General features: G+C 37.6%; 1 protein-coding gene across 2 annotated transcripts; it reads left to right on the plus strand.

The window, feature by feature from the left end:
* The first annotated feature begins 9,274 nt into the window (after positions 1 to 9,274).
* On the plus strand, positions 9,275 to 17,715 carry LOC139151393 (heparan-sulfate 6-O-sulfotransferase 1-like). Of its 2 annotated transcripts, none has more exons than XM_070724167.1 (2): positions 9,275 to 9,441; positions 12,777 to 17,715. In XM_070724167.1, exon 2 carries the CDS (start codon positions 13,104 to 13,106, stop codon positions 14,082 to 14,084), a length of 981 nt encoding a protein of 326 aa, XP_070580268.1. In that variant the 5' UTR covers positions 9,275 to 9,441; positions 12,777 to 13,103; the 3' UTR covers positions 14,085 to 17,715. The 2 variants fall into 2 exon arrangements, with proteins under 2 accessions (XP_070580268.1, XP_070580269.1); XM_070724168.1 differs by lacking the exon at positions 9,275 to 9,441 and adding an exon at positions 12,536 to 12,604.
* Positions 17,716 to 18,238: the final 523 nt, after the last annotated feature.

Genomic DNA, 18,238 nt, shown 5'->3' on the forward strand with positions numbered 1-18,238 from the left:
CCAACAACGTAGACTCAATCGATTCTCAAATTTTTTGCATCTGTAGTGTCATTGTCTTTACAGAACTGATTGATATGACGCTTTCTGATGCAATGTTGCATAAAGAAGACTAGTCTAACATGTTGCGATATCATGATAAATATCACTTGCAAGCAGGTGCATATGTTCTATTTTTGTCCTGCATTGAACCACCGTGACGTTCAGGCAATGTAGTGGAGGCCAAGTACACCCGTGTCACGGGGCGGCATTTCTCAATGTGTACTAGTTTACGCAATCATGATTTTTTTTGCGTATTTCAGAACAATTTTGCTTTAAATACGCAGGATCTTGCGTTAAAGGAAACACTGACAGGGAGGGTTGTGCTTTTCAAAATATAGATCTATGAAAAGTAGTGATCCTCATCTTAGTTCTTGCAAGAAAACTAGTGATCCTATACCCAAAGTGTTCTATAAATTTTTAATTTAGTGACCATGCTGTTGTTAATTGTCTCTGGGCCCTTTGCTGAAAAACGTTTACCGGGCGTAATTTAAAAGTGCTATGTAGACAGTTTCATCCAATAGAAATACCATAAAGCTGTTTAATCCGAATGAAAAATATGAAACGGCCCGACTGACCGAAGAAGTTACGTTTTATTTCTTTGGTGTTAGATTTTTCAGATCTTTCAATAAAAGAACATCGTCAACAAACTTTAGAGGGCGCAAAACGGCCATCTATAGAAACTTACGAAAATTTTTCGTATGCATGTTTTTTCACTTTTGAAAGTATCCGCCCTACAGGCAAAAAGTTGCAAACAATATCCTCCGTTGAACACATTTAATTTGCCAAATAAATGCCACATATTTCATCTGTTGTTTTACCCTTACACATTAAATAACTCAAAGGCTATGGAATATTCAAGATTATTTATAAGCTTATTGTCAAAATTAGTGAATTTTTGTACGTCACCCATTCCATATTATTAGTGATAAGCTTTATGTATGGCCATATAACAAATGTATAATATTAATATATGTTTCGACATATCAAAACATATGGACATAATTTTGTGCAAAATATAATTAAACTTCTTTATATTACCACTTATTATCGTTATTATCTTTGGATACAAGTCAAGATTGACAATCTTGCAACGTGAAGTAATCAAGTATCGAAAATACTAACGAATCATGTAACGACTGTTGATGAAGCAATCGAACCATACCAGCAATCCGTAGGCCATGTCAACCGTAATGGTTACTTCGTGTTTATCTGCTGAAGAAGTGTCCAGCGATCGTGAACGGAGATTTCCGAGAAGTTAATTAGACATTTGAAAACATATTTAGTGATCCGTCGAATGGAAACAACATGCCGTTTGAGCACTCAGTTTTGTCTTTCATGCATACCATCAGGACATAAGTACGAGAAATCACTTCATAATTAAACGGAGGGTGTCGTTCGAACTGCATGTGTGCGACTTTGTTGTTTACAAACGTGTATTTCATGCACATATATATATATATATATATATATATATATATATATATATATATATATATATATATATATATATATATATATATATATATATATATATATATATATATATATATATATATATATATATATATATATATATTATATATATATATATATATATATATATATATATATATATGCAATCTCTCAAGTCCTGGTTGTTCAGAAGTGAATGTGATGGGCCTATTTGAGTCTTCTGTCCGTAGAAGACGTAGTCATGGACATAGGCGTTACCATCAGCCTAAATTGGATACATCTACCTCCAACTGCCATGACAAATTTCATGAACTGCTTCTTTTATTACAGAAGCCTTTAGGTCTCCATCACATTCGTACTTCATTATTTGCTCCTTCCATCAAGGACTTGAGAAGGTTGCATGCCTATGTATTGGGATTGTCTTTGATAGATCCGAACAAACAACGGTACAGACTGGTCAGTATTATTGCTGATATTGCACTATACAGACTATACAAGCCTGTTCGTGCTGAACCTATGACTGATGATCATCGTCATTTCATACATCTTCCATTTACTAACAAAGGAATTGATGCCATTAATATCAGCAATATACTTCACAACAAAAAGGTTACATCAACTATACCTGTATACTTTAAGAACCAGTCTGTACCTATTCTGTCATATCGGTACACCAAGACAATCTCCAATAAAATATTCAATTACAATAAGGCATTGCAGCACTTAAAAATTGATGAATTCCTTCAAACACCAGCATCCTGTGACTGCTCTACATCTTCCTTCAAATATACTCCAGTTGGTCATGTCATCACTGGTGATCTGAACTTGGTTGAACATCATCACCTTCATAAGATATTATCTTGTGGACCCAAGTTCAGAGAACCTCGCAGGATCAACTGGATCCATAATTTTAAGATCATTATGGACTCTGTTGAAGAATATGCCAGGAAATGGGCTAAAAGGGAGGATGTAGAGTTGGACACATTGTCAGAATGGGTCAAATCTGTGAGGAAAATAGTGCGTGGCCGTATTGGTCGACTTAGATCACATGTTTGCAGAAGACCCTATTCTGTATTTAAAGATCCTGATGCTGTTAAGTGTTTGAATGATATCCATGACAAATATGTTGTCGTTCCTGCTGATAAAGCTGCCAATAACATTGTATTTGTCTGTAAGAAGTATTATTTTGAATGTCTTATAGACGAACTTGGTGTAACTAAGACCTCCGCCAACTCCACTTACAGACAATCAATGTTCAGCAAATCTGAAATTTTCGCAAACCATAAGTCATTCATGGATAATTTTAATATTACAACAAAGGATGACCATAATAAGTTGCCTAGCTTATACTGGATACCAAAGCTCCACAAAACACCTTACAAAGCTAGGTTTATCGCAGGATCTTCAAAAAGTTCAACAACAGAGTTATCGAAGATACTGACTTCTGTTCTTTGACTGTTAAACGGTGACTTCAATCATACTGTGATGTTGTCTTTTCTCGGAGTGGTATAAATCAAATGTGGATATTAAAAAATTCGAAGGAACTCTTGGAAAATTTGAAATCAAGATCTGTTTCAAAAATAACATCTATTAAATCTTTCGATTTTTCCACATTGTATACCACAATACCACATAATAAATTGAAAGAACGCTTGAAAAACATCATCAACCAAGCATTTTTCTACAAAAACGGTTCACGCCGTTACAAATATGTAGTATTAGGGTATAATTCTACATATTTTGTTAAAAATGTTACTAACGCTAAATTGTTTTATACCGAGAAAGACATTATCAGTATGCTTGATTTCCTCATCGACAACATATTTGTAGAATTTGGAGGACACATTTTCCAACAGTGTATAGGAATTCCTATGGGCACTAACTGTGCTCCCTTGCTTGCAGACTTATTTCTGTTCTCATACGAGGCAGAATTTATCCAGAACTTAATCAAACAGAAAAAGGTCTCTGTAGCTCGTACTTTCAATCTAACATATAGATACATAGACGATGTTATTTCAATGAATAACTCTGAATTCAGTAAATATCTCGCTATGATTTATCCTCCAGAATTGGAGATTAAAGAGACTACAGAAACGGCCTCTTCTGCTTCATATCTGGACATTTCACTTGAATTTGACTCTAATGGTCACCTTTCTACAAGGCTATATGACAAGAGAGATGATTTCAACTTTAGTAAAATTAATTTTCCACACCTCATCAGTAATATTCCACTCTCACCTGGGTATACATTTCTCAGCTTATTCGATATGCAAGAGCATGCAGTTCATATGGTGATTTTGTAGAGAGACATGGCCATCTCTCTTTCAAACTGTTAAATCAAGGTTACACCAGAGCAAGGCTTGTCTCTACATTCAAACGCTTTTTTCGCAGGTATCGCAAGCTGGTTGATAAATACGATATCTCTCTTCGACAAATGATCACTGATGGCATCGGTGACATGGGGCCTTAGTTAGTGACCACTACCTATCTGACTTACAGATTGATATATGGCGGGTGCCACATGTGGGGCAGGATGCGCTTACTATTTTCGAAACACCTGACATCACTTCTTGGTCTTCTGGCCAGAGGTCCATATATCTTTCTTTCATGAATATGACTTTGTTTGTGTACCGTCTATTTACTGTCTGTTCTGTGCTGTTTTGTGTCTATGTTTACTACTATTGTCTTACAAATTTTGACCTAGTGTTATTGGATTACGGATTGGTATGATTGCGATTATTCTAACGCTTTTTTGGTAGGTATCGCAAGCTGGTAGATAAATACAATATCTCTCTTCGACAAATGATCACTGATGGCATCGGTGACATTGGGCCTTAGCTAGTGACCACTACCTATCTGACCTATAGATTGATATATGGCGGGTGCCACATGTGGGGCAGGATGCGCTTACTATTTTCGAAACACCTGACATCACTTCTTGGTCTTCTGGCCAGAGGTCCATATATCTTTCTTTCATGAATATGACTTTGTTTGTGTACCTCTATTTACTGTCTGTTCTGTGCTTTTTTGTGTCTGTTTACTACTATTGTCTCACGAATTCTGACCTACTGTCATTGGATTATAGATTGGTATGATTGCGATTATATATATATATATATATATATATATATATATATATGTGTGTGTGTGTGTGTGTGTGTGTGTGTGTGTGTGTTGCACATATGGTCACATAATGTGTATATATATATATATATATATATATATATATATATATATATATATATATATATATATATATGCATTACGTCAGCATGTGTGCAACATTCAAATTTTACGATTTTCATTTGTTAACAAACATGCTTTAACTTTCATCAATCGCCAGCGCACCCTAGATACAATGTTTACGTCGGTCGTGGGGGTCCCTGGCAATCCTTGAGCAGAGTTTCGACCACCCATCTCCCACCTTAATTATATAGCTTGAGTATTCTACAAATATTGCACGAAGCGAAGAACACAGCGGAAACTAGTTGTGGCGACTAAATGAACCATAATTTTCTGCTGTTCTCTGGGTACAAACCAACCCCATTGATGTAATGTACTGATGAGAAAGTAATGTTATCCAAGGAGAATTTTTGTGAAATTCTACATTCACGCCTCCACATAAGAAAGCCTTCAGTAAGGAAGCCTTCAGTAATTACTGGTGGGCATGGGCCAGGGAAATTTTTGGGAGGGTCACTTTTAGACAACTGTCCAAGGGGGAGGGTCACTTTTAACAGAAGCTGATTTTATGGCCAAACCTTCGATTGTCCGAGTGATTTTTCTTGAACAGGAAATCAATTTTTTTAAATACATGCACATTATCCAATTGTTTCACAAGCAAATAAGATGCAGTGGTATCATACATTAAAACTGATGAAAGATGAGAGACAAAGCAATATTGGACAGGTTGTTAAATGTACATCAATTATCAAACGTCTATAAATGCAGAGATGTTGTTAGTTTATATTGGAAAAATCGTTCATAGTTCTCTCATAGACTACCTTGTATATTGGCAAAAGACAATGCAGCCGTGTTGATCAACAATGATACGTGCGATGTATGATAGTGAGCATGCGTGCGTGAGTGCTTGGTAACACTGCTGGTGGACAGAATTGTCCCCGAGGTTATCGTTCGCCCAGTTAAAGCGATGAAATTCGTTTCTTCGCTTCGATAAAGTCTGTATGTGCGATGTATGATAGTGAGCATGCGTGTGTGAGTGCTTCACGAACTCTACAACGTGTTGGGTCTCAGTCAGAAAAATGTAACAACTTAGCCGGCTATTGAACCACTCTTTTTTGGGGAGTTGAGATTTAGCCGAGTGGTTCTGTCTGTGGCCTCTCAGCAAGGCGACTGATGCCGTATGTTGTGGGTTCGAATCCGATTGAAAACTAGCCGTATATATCAGCTAAGGTTTGGTAGCACGCTGTGATCAATTGAATGGTTACTAAGGCATGAGCTTTCAAAGATGCGTGGTCTCCTTCCTCTGATAAACGCATAGGTGGAATGAACCATTAAAGCAGAAAGCCGCAAAAATTCAGTGTGAAAAATGTCCACGGGCAGGTGTCATGTCAGAAATATGAAATAGAATTTGGAACGACAAAATATTGGCATTCTATGGCTGTTGAAGTCATGGTTTGGAGGGTACCGCAAAATCACAGTATTGCCGAATCGCATGCATTTTTGTTAAATCTGTCTTCTTATAAGTCATCTGCTGACCTTTTTTTTTCATAACCTGGCTTGTTAGGTATCATTAGAAAGATAATTAACTAGTCTTTAAAATGACATATTGTAATATGCAATATCTTGTATAGTTTTCATGAAATAGGACCAAAGCTTACTCCGTACCCCAAGGTGCACACAGCAAATTAATTTGTTATTAAAAGTCTTTATATATTCATGACATTTCCCTGCAGCAAATAAAGCAGATTTCATACAAAGTATTGCCTTTTGTAATATGTCGAGTTAAAACTTTGGTAAAATTTGAGATTAGCTGAAGAAAGCTATTGCATCCCTATATTTTTTCTGTCAAAATTCCATTTTGTATTCTAGGGATCCCAAGGCTTCTGAAAAATACAGGTTTGTTAACCTATGGTTGGTTGGGGTGGGTGCACGTAGACCCCCTCTAGCCCACGGCCTAAAAGTTTCCTCATAGACTATGTATGGTGAATCCACATTTCAGTGAAATTCCAAAATCAAATTTGTTGCAACCGGCCTAGTCTAATCAAGTACATTTATATCAATTAGCAAACATCCATATATGCACATATTTACCTAGTTTTGTATTGAAAAAGAAGTATTTATAGTTTCGTCATAGATTACCATGTATAGTGTATCAACATTTACATGAAATTCCAAAATCAAATTTGTTGCACACACACGGACATGTTAGCACCCTAGTCTAATAAAGTAAATTTATATCAATTACCAAACAACACGATTGGAACTAATTTGGGATAATTTGATCTTCGTTTTTTCAAATTTATCAAAAATGCTAGGTGCCCTGTAGCTGAATATTGAAATAGAACAAAGTACTCATAAAAACAAGTGTGTAACTTAAAAAGAAAATCAGATGAGCTTACATTTGCATATTAAACAGACATTACTTTGTCATCCAATTATGCCAAATTAGTTTCAATCGTGTTAAACGTCCGTAAATGCACAGATATTGCTAGTTTATAATTAAAAAAAATGTCGATAGTTCTCTCATCGACTACCATGCACAGTGAATCAACGTTTTTGATGAAATCCAAAAATCTAATTTCCTGTACACAAATCCACGTTTTACTTCCCACTTCAAGCAAAGTACATTTAAATAAATTATCAAACATATAAAAATGTACAGATATAATAATTGTCAATAGTTTGTCTGATAGACTACATGTATTATGATTTGATATTTTGGGTGAAGCACTATATCAGCCACATCTTGCTTTCTTATAGTTATACAAAATATGGTGACCCTTCCGTAAATGTATGACATATCATGTCCCTTCAAAATGCTTGCTTGAGAAATTGTGACCTTCCCTCCCAAAATGCCAGCCCTCCCACCTGTAATTTCTTTCCAAAACTTACATATCAATTAAACCAACTGTTATGTAAATTAGCTGATATTGTTTCTGTTATTCCTGAGAAGAATACTACGGTGGTGGGGAAGGGGTTAACTTTTAGAATGTTAGATAGGGGAGGGTCACATTTTAGACAGGAGGATAGGGGAGGGTCACATTTTGCAGTACAGGTGTGCACGGAATTCCCCCAACCAATTGTAATTACTGAAGGTTCCCTAAGCTCTATGTAATCAGATGGTGTGAAAGCAGTCACGGTGAAACGCCAAAATTAGCACCGAAATAGGTGTTTGTTTCAAGATAATGCTCTCTTTCTAAGCGAAATGATACATTAAAATATCAAAACATCATAAAGGAAAAAATATCTTATCAGGTAAATCGATGCGCCCCGCTCTTTATTTTATTTTATCAAGTTGCAAATCAATTAGAGGCAGAGTTTTGCAGTCAAGGGACGGTTTAGATATCGAATCAAAGTCTGATGATGGCAAGTTCGAAACCTTCGTGGATAAGTATAAGACTCGATGACGGTGAATGGTGAGGTCCAGACTTGAGGTGGTCTTGTGCCGCATGATCAAGATACGTTTCTCATTTAGTCTAATTGCTTTATTGTGTAATGAGTAGTGAGGACACTATCGACAGCGCGACAACAACTTTGAGACGATGCATTTTTTTAGCATAAATACTTTCAGAGCACTTTTTAATCATACAGAGTACGTAACGAGTAATGAGGGCGGCGCTATCGACCGTGCGACAACACATTTTAGCATAAATACTCTGTTAGATCAGAGCACCTTTTAATCATACAGTCTAAGCAAGTATCAAACCTACACTAGTACAGAAATTTCCGAGAAATTTGCGAGAAATGGACACTTTCTCGCTTTTTGCGAGAAGTAAGCGAGAATACATAACTTTCTCGCAATAACCTAGCGAGAATTTAATTTTCTCGCAATCAGCTGGCGAGAACTGTGTTTTCTCGCTCAGCATCTGCGAGAAACTGAATTCTCGCAATCAGTCAGCGAGAAATTTGTTTTCTCGCTTTGCATCGCGAGAAATTGTATTCTTCTGTGTAAGCATTTCACAATTTCTCGCAGATGTAGAGCGAGAAAACATAGTTCTCGCTGATTGATTGCCAGAATTCAATTTCTCGCAGATGCATGCGAGAAAGCACAGTTCTCGCAGCTTGATTTCAAGAAAGTATGTTTTCTCGCTTACTTCTCGCAATACAGCGAGAAAGTGTCCATTTCTCGCAAATTTCTCGCAAATTTCTGTACTAGTGCTAGCTTCTTTCAAGTGGACTATTTTTAAGTGCCGGCCGATAAGGAGCTCGCTACAGTCACAGCAAACACAGAAAGAGCCAGAGCACAAAGGGCTGCAAAATATGTTCGTACGTAGCAAATATCCTGACTTCTCCATGTTGGTTTGTTTGTTTATGCGCTGATTTCAAATTTTTCATAGTCAATGCGATACAATCAGTAACAGCTCCTTCCTCATCGGGTCTACGATTTCACCAATGGTGGAAATGGGAACCACTATAATGTTGGTGAAATCCTACAGTGACCAACGTCCTATGACTGCAGAAGTAAGATTTGTGTCAATAATAAGGTTACGTCAGGCACCGTGGGTGGAGGGACGGTGCGTCAGGTCATGATCCCAGAAAATAACAAAACAAGTCCTTGCACCAATGCAGCTTTGCTTTGATCTCTGCTTGTGTTTGTGTCATAAATTATGGAGACCCTCGAGAAAAAATCGAGGGTCTATGGTCAAATGTCGCGCCTCATGTGAGACTGTGCATAGTATTTACTCTTGTCTCCACAGGTTAAATTGGCTAGTAGAAGTAAACAGCAAAAATCCCCGAATGAACAGACGTTGAGGAAAAAGACTTAATCATGTAAGTTTATTTCTTTCAAAGATATTGTAAAGTGGCAAAATATGTTGGCCCAATGTTGTATGAAAACTCCTTTTTAAAGAAACCATGCAGAGGGCCGAGAGTATGTTTATATCAGTCTGAGACAGAGCAATAGTGCATGAGCTGGAGTGGTGTTCAATAATTGTGCTTAAATCAGCATAAATTGAGCGTTTATGGAAAAAATATTAAGTGGGACTCTTCAATCAGACAATGTCCATTGAGGTTAAAGAAATCTTTTTGGCGCAGTCGGCAGGCTTTCTGCATTTTAAGGTGTGTTTGTCCCATGCAATTTTTATCACTTTGTTCAACAATTTTTGTATGGGCACACTATTGAATACCTATTACTACGTTCAGATAGGAAAAAATTGGAAACGTTTCTGTGACATTATTTGTGATTTGCAAACATAGGGATTAATAGTTTGAGTCCGCTTGTGTCCACACACACAAAATTAGGTCTTTGTTTTGGTGCCGGCTTATTGCGCCTTCTCGAATTCAAAAGATATGGCCGAGCATACAGCTTTGTAACAAGATGGCTGACATGAACGATGTATCATGGAGGTACCTCCGTAGTCGTACTGTTGCTCCGCCTGTTGCTGTCAACTCTTTTGTACTTCAGTTTCAGTGGCTTTATTTTGAGGTGCCACTGATCAGCTATCTGTGTAAACCCTTTTATAGAGCCCTTTTGGCAACTTTATGTAAACGAGGCTGTCTCTACAGGCTCCGTTCAATATTCTCTGTATAATTTCGTCCGCCAAGACTGAGATAATCAGACTGATCTTATCATTAGACAAAGTAGCGCCACGAGATGTAGTGCTCTGTTCGTTTGGCAGCCATAGTAAAAGGAACTTGAATTGAATGTTTGTTGTTGTTTGTTATATGTTACAAATACCTGTCGCGTCAGAGAGTTTTAAGACGGCTCTGAAGCGACTCAGTTCGTCCGCAGCGAGCTGCGGATAGAGCAGAGGGGTATATTCAGGGATAATAAATACTGATAAAATAAATACCAAAAGGTTTCGTTGAATGAATTTGTCTTGAGATACAAAGTATAGAAGGAAACAACCAAAAGGTTAATTTTAGGAAGCTTTTGCTAGAAAAATTAAGTTTGTTGTGTTCAACTGTATATATTTTCCATCTTTTTAGTAATGCTATGGTATATAATGTTTCATAATTGGACATGAAAACTGGCATTCGAGGAATACAGTTTAGATAAGGGATGGACCATTAGACCTTGGGAGGGGGGTGGTCACAAGGAAATTGTGAAAATTTTTTTTTTACTATTGTAAATTTCTGAAATTTTTTTTTTCCAATTGAGATTAGCTGTGCAATTTTTTTTTTTTCAGAGTAAATTTTCAGATTTATAATTTTTTTTTCGTTCGTCGCTGTCTGAAGATAAAGAAGGCAAACATGTGGTGCCAAGCACCACAAGCGGCCACGCAAGCGGTCACTAGAAGAGGTCAGGAGAGGGGTGTCCCCCTGCTGCTGTTGGAGCTGTTGAAAAATAGAGATTAAAATGGTGTAATTTGGTGGCACTTGGGGAGTATTTTTGCGGGGGAGGTCAGGAGGGGTTGTCCCCCTCCTGCCGTTGGAGCCTTTGAAAATTAGAGATTAAAATGGTGTTATTTGGTGGCACTTGGGGAGTATTTTTGCGGGGGGAGGTCAGGAGGGGGTGTCCCCCTCCTGCTGTTGGAGCTTTTGAAAAATAGAGATAAAAATGGTGTTATTTGGTGGCACTTTTGGAGCATTTTTTTCGGATTGCACATCTTCCTCTGAAACATGGTCTTCTTGCTCCTCAGTAGCTTCGTATAGTTTTGAAAATTGACTATTTTGGTTTCCTGGCTTCCCTTTCTACTGCGTGGTGAAATGCCTACATTCACCCCACCAAACATCATGCATATCTCATGATTTACAATTGATTTTGACAAGCTGAGAATCTAAAATAAGCTAAATAATATAGTGAAAATTGCATATTTGTGTTTTTAGAGCAATTGTTGCCCTTTTTTGATCAAAACATCTATTTCTCTGTAGCAGCATGTCCAAATTGATTGGATGTGTATAGATGTGTTGAAATTTCAATATTTGTCTTTTTGGGCAATTTATGCCATTCATGGTCAAAAAATCTGTATTTTCTGAAAGGGCTTGTCCAAAAATTTGCTACACAAAAACAATGAACCATGCAGATTTATTCAGTATTTGCTATCGAGAAACTTTCAAAGTTCAACCCTTTTATGAGTTTTTGTGTTGGGATTTGTTGGATAGATGGCATTCTACGTAGTGTATTGTTGAATGTTAAAACATGTGTTGCTGTTGTTATTTGAGGCTGTTTTTTGAGAAAAAAGAATTGAAAATGCCTTTTTAAAAGCAAAATAATACATAATGACTTGATATGTTGTTTTATCATTATTGACGTGTTTCTACTTGTTCACCCATTCTTGCATTCATCATTGTAATAAAATGCTGTGAAAAAAATGAAACTGATGTGGCCTGCATCTGTTTACCTTGATCTTAAAAGGCAAATACAACTTTCTGTCTTGACAACCATACCATAGTTTCATGTTTTCAATGTTTTACCTAGTTGTACCCGCTTGGTTTGTACGCAGAAGAAGAAGTAGAAAACAGGCTCTATAATTTCATAATTTTCAAGTGATCAGAATACAAAAGTCCTGAAAAGATAAGATAATCACAACTTCCAGTATAAGGGATACAGTCACTCTAAATGTATAAATTAAAATTAAAAATGTGCCGGGAGGATGTATTAAAAATACAGAAAGTTGCTTACTGTCGGTAAAATCTAAAAAAAATTTTAAATTTTAAAGACTTTTGCAGATTTTTTTTTTTTACGCCTTTATCTTCTTATTTATTTTTTTTTTATTTTGCAAACTAGTTTGAAGATTTTTTTTTTCCAAACTTTCTGCTCTGAAATTTTTTATTTCTGTTTTTGACCACCCCCTCTCCTAAGATCTAATGGTCCGTCCCTAAAGGTACAAATTAGCAAAGCAAACAGCCCAAACGATAAGTGTATTTGGAGCCTTTGAAAAAATCTATATCTGTTGTAATTCATTATACTGTATTTATTTTCCAGCTTTTCAGTAATGCTATGATGCATAATGTCATATATTTCATAATTAAAGACAAAGAAGCATAGCAGGTATGATTTCTTCTAACCAAGGATCATTGTTTACATGAAGACGTGATTAAATTACTGGAGAGAGAGAGAGAGAGAGAGAGAGAGAGAGTTATGTAAACTCTTTAATTTTACATTTTAACTCTAAAGACATAAATCACATTGAGTCTCACATGAGTTTATGTATTTGTTTCAGATTGGAATATAAAAGGTACAACGTGTCGATTAAACTCTTGCAAGGAAAACTATCAAAACACGTGACGACAGGGAAAGAATGGCAAAGTTTATGACCGAGTCCAGATTTCTAAAATGCAGACATCGATTTCTTTCGGCCATAGGGTTTTGTATAGTACTGGTGGTTTTGATTCTTTACAAGCAGCGGATAGTCATCAGTATTTTCGGCCATGATTTCGAGCAACCTCCCGATTTGAACTGGCTTCGAGAACACATAAGGATGGCCTCCTAAGTATCTCGAAGTGATGCAAGTGTTAGCGAGTCGAGCGGTGTGACCCGCCGTGAGTGTATGGAATTGCTGGACCTGTACCAACAGCAACGGAGCGGGCGGAGTTGGTCATTTTGCGCGGACGACTTCGCAATTCTCCGCAAGTGCATGAGGTCGTCTGAGCTCGGCACCACACCACTGCCAAACTTCTTTCTGAGGAATGCCACGACGTCTAGTGTCGATCCCCTTTATACGAAGGCCTCGGTAGCCTTCGTGCATCTGCCGAAAAGCGGAGGTACGTCAGTGGAGGAGTTCTTGTTTCCCATCGTCGGCCAACAGGGATTTTCCTTCGGTACCCAGATTGGTGTCCCACACTGCAGCGAATTTACTAAAGCTGCGCACGTCCTATCAACGTCAAAGAACCGACTGTTTCTGTACTCAAAAAGAACTTTCGGGCTCCACGAATTTGCACCAAAGGACAAGCCGTTCATGTATGTGACCTGGTTGAGAGAACCAGTCGATCGAATCGTTTCAGCATATTACTACATCAAGAAAACACGTCCCATGTTCCACACGATGTTTATGAAGTACGTAGTAAAGAGCAGGAATTTGACAGAGTGTTTACAGAAAATCGGGAACGATCACTTCCCAGAGTTCGACAACAACTTCGTCAGACTTCTGCAGTTCGGTACATTCCCGGATGTGGATGCAGCATTCGAGGACTGTTGCGGGAGTGCTGGCGAACTGTCGGCGGTGCCAGCAGTTGGAGAGAAGCACTACCTCATCGCCAGGGAGAATCTCCGCAACAACTTGGCCTTCGTCGGCCTCCTGGAAGAGTTCAAGCTCTCCCAAGACATGCTTGGATACGTCCTCGGCAAACCAGCTCTCAGGACTGACGTACAGGTTAACACCAACCCCCACAAAACAGTATTGACTGACTTCGAGCGCAGAGAGATTGAGCGCATGAATTACTGGGACATAAAATTGTACCAAGATGCAAAGGAAGTCTTTGAGCAACAAAAGGAAAGATATCAGGAAATGCTGAAGAAATTTGGAATTTAATCAGTACTTTCATGGTGACAGGCAGCTTTGAATTTGAAATTGTGTCAATTATTGTATATTCCAACACGATATATTTTTTTCACTGCTGCAGCATTGGTTGATTATTAAATGTAGTATTAAAATATATGAAAGCATTGGGGTTCTGCAACAACTTGACAGCCAAATGACAGGTTCAGAAATACCGCTTTTTACATGCACTATTACATAAAGTCATTAATTCTCTAGAGAACCATATTTGCCGTGTTTCGACTCGGGCCTTTATGAACCGCGACCAGTTTATGTATAATGGTATTGTGAACATATACTGCACACGCCTGACTCAACAAGTAGAACAGCAAAGTTGTGAACGAACTTTGGCTCTGACATTTGTGTACAGTTAGGTTGAAAAGTAAGAACGTTTGGCAATTGTTATGTAGGTCATTTTCCCCACACTCATGACCTGAGTTTAATCAATCTAGAACATTCTTAAAGGGGAAGTTCTCCAAGAATGATTTTTACATATCTGCTAGCTTTGTGGTCACTTACCCTAAAAAAGCTATCTTTGCCATTTATACCTCGCGTGATTTTTTACAAAAACTGATAAAAATAGTACAGGAAAATAGTACTTCCCCTTTAAGGTTACTGTCCTTCATAACCTTGAAGTCAATTAGTCTGGAAATTCAATAAGTCACAAGTGGAGATATTTTTAGAACAGTAATTAGCATATCAACAGAAGTTCTAGATTGTTCTTATTCTCTTATGTAACCATTTGAGTATAATTAGGGGACTGCACAATTTTCAAGTACACATTTGGGATCGTGTCTCTGATGTGTTACTTCAAGCCTTTAGAAACTCCAGCAGTATTAATTTCAAGACTTTTCAAGATCTTCACAGCAATGCTGGATTTATTTTGTGGACTTTGTCCAACCTAAAGCCTGCAAGCCAAGGACTGCATTGGTCTGTCTCACTGTCTGACTCTGGAGCCTAGTGCGGACCCAGTGAGATAAGTAGCCTGTAAACTTTTACAGTTTGTACTTTATCCCTTGACTTAGTGATTAGTTTTATTTTTTGTCATAAATTTCGTTTTAAAAGGAAATTGCAGTGTTCACCATTTTGTTCGTTTTCTCTCACATAACAACATCACAGGCTTAAATTACACCTTCCTTAGTCACTGAAGGTGTTTGCTACGGATAAGTCCGTTATCCCTAATAGATTTGAAAGTTCCAGTAGAAGTCCTACTGACCAAGGTCAGACATTTTCTAGATCAAATCTCATTGTAGAACAACACAAATACCCAGATATTTTGTGTTTGTTTGACAGGGTTGTTGACGAAGCTGAACTTCAGGTAGTCCTGTTTGTTATTATACTAAGTCTGGTATTCTCAAGCGTAAATGGAGACCTCCAGATGTTTTGGTTGATGATGATTAGGCTATAAAGCATCAAATTGAGGTTCGAAAGTCATCTTGTGCTGAAATGGTACGCCTGGCCCATGACTATCCCTGAGCTGGTCATTTCGGAGTCAAAAAGACCTATCATAAATTTCTCAGTCATTTTTATTGGCCGAATCTCAGGAAGGTTGTAACAAACTTCTGTAAAATTTGTCACACATGTGAAATGGTAGGAAAACCAAATTAGACCATTCCAAAGGCCACTTTACAGCCAATTCCTATATTTCAAGAACCGTTTAGTAGGATACTTATGGATTATGTTGGCTCCTACCTAGATCAGGAAATAAGTACATTTTGACAACAATGTGTACATCTACTCGGTTCCAGAAGCCATACCACTAAGAAATATAAATGCAACGACTATAGTAAAAGCTTTAGTCATTTTTTTACTTTATTTGGCCTTCCTAAATGTGTCCAGTCCGATCAAGGCTCCAACTTTATGTCTGGATTTTTTCAACAAGTCACGGAACAGTTAGGCATTAAACTGTACAATCCTCCACCTGTCATCCAGAAAGTCAGGGTGCTCTCGATCGATTTCATCAGTCTTCAAAAATATTATTAGGACCTACCATTTTGAGACCGAGGAGCAGTGGGATGAAGGAATTTATTTTCTCCTCTTTGCTGTTAGAGAGTCAATTCAAGAGTCTCTTGGTTTTAGCCAATTTGAGCTTGCATTTGGACATACAGTTTGTGGCCCACTCAAGCTTTTGAAGAGGAATTCCTATCAGACGACAATGATTGTCTGAATATTTTACAATGTGTGTCAGATTTTCATACAAAACTCTCTCAGGCATGGGAATTAGCCAGGGAAAACCTTGAATCATCTCAGCAGTCATTGAAAGTAAAATACGATAAAAACACCTCAACATCTCTCAGGGGAAGAAGTCAAATATCTACTGGATAATGACTTTATTGAACCTAGTAAAAGTAACTGGAGTTTGCCAAAACCAGATCAAAGCTGGCGTATGTGCATGGACTACAGGAAAGTGAAGACTCTCACAAAGACAGACACTTTCCCAATCCCGAGGATTGATGATTGCATCGATCGAATAGCAAAAGCCAAGTATGTGACAAAATTTGATCAAATAAAGGGATTTGGGCAAGTCCCTCTGACGGATCGTACTCGTGAAATGCCCGCCTTTCTTACACCAGACGGATTGTTCCAGTACAAGGTGATGCCATTTAGAATGAAGAACTCGCCCGCAACATTCCAACGGATGATTAATGATGTCATGTCCGGTTTAGCAGGGTGTGAAGCTTATGTCGACGATGTCGTCCAGTTTATTATTTCCTTTTATTTTTTCATTTTCACAAAGAAAAAAAAAACTTGAAGTGGTTATTGAAAAGCGGGACGATTTCTTTAAAGAAAGGGAGTGTTACAATTGTAATTTTTTAGTTAAAGTATTACACGTGATATGTATAAGCTAAAGGATAAACAATTTCACACGGTACAATGATAAAACGTGGAGGGTCTTTTCTTTTGTTTACTCAAGTATCATTACCGGTAGTTCTTTTATTAACTCAAGTATCGTTGCCGATGTGTTATTTAACATACAATGCAACTCGAATGGACAATTAAGCTAAAACAATAAAGTGTGACACCGATATGGCTACATCACTTTGGTCATCGTTTAATTGATCTTGGCATGAAACAATGGCTCATACTTAGATAATCAAATTCTGGCTCCACAAATCTTGACGATGCAACGTTAGCAACTATTATTTTTAAAAGTCGGCATTTGTCGAAAGAACATTATAAATATTAAAAAGCGTTGGTTGGGATGCCAATTCAGCAGAATAATTCTGAATATCTTTAAAACATTCTTTCAATCAAGTATTTGGAATTGCATTTCTTATTCAATCATTGTACTTGTCATACTTTTCAGCCAATGCACGTATACTTCCTGTGGTGTATTTTACATGTTCAGGTTACGCCTTAAAATTTTGTCTATTTAATGTGGAATTTTCATGTGTATAGGTAGATTTGCAGAGTTCCAGATTTGCAGAGATTCCAGATTTGCAGAGATTCCAGATTTTCGGAGCTTTTGGACTCGAAACTTTAGATTCAAGACTTTGTGGGGGAGGGTTAGACTTTTGTCAATCTAGGCTTCCCCTGGCCTCGGCATGACTTTGTAATGTAAGAGCATAATTTTCTGGTCGGTCAAGCTGACAGCCTATCAATAAACATCATCCACTTCAACTTGCGGCGTCACTGTGTAGTAGCATCCTGTGTTACCTCTCAGCGAGTTGCACAAAATATGGTGACCGGCCCGTAAATGTATGAAATACCATGTCCCTTTAAAAATGCTTGGTGATAAATTGCAAACCTTCCCTCCCAAAACGCCAGCCCTCCAACCTGTAATTTCTCTCCCTAACTAACATAACAATTAAACACATTGTTATGTAAATTAGCTGATACTGTTTCTGTTATTCCTGAGAAGAATACTGCAGTGGTGTGGAAGGGGTTAACTTTTAGAATGTTAGACAGGGGAGAATCACATTTTAGACAGAAGGATAGGGGGAGGGTCACATTTTACTGTACAGGTGTGCATGGAATTCCCCCTGCCAATTGTAATTTCTAAAGGCTCCCTAAGCTCTATGTTATCAGATGGTGTGAAAGCAATCACAGTGAAACGCCAAAATTAGCACCGAAGTAGGTGTTTGTTTCAAGATAATGCTCTCTTTTTAAGCGAAATGACACATTAAATTAAGGAAAAAATATCTTAT

The sequence above is a fragment of the Ptychodera flava genome, chromosome 15 (genome assembly GCF_041260155.1).
Source record: "Ptychodera flava strain L36383 chromosome 15, AS_Pfla_20210202, whole genome shotgun sequence".
Classification (NCBI taxonomy): Eukaryota; Metazoa; Hemichordata; class Enteropneusta; family Ptychoderidae; genus Ptychodera; species Ptychodera flava.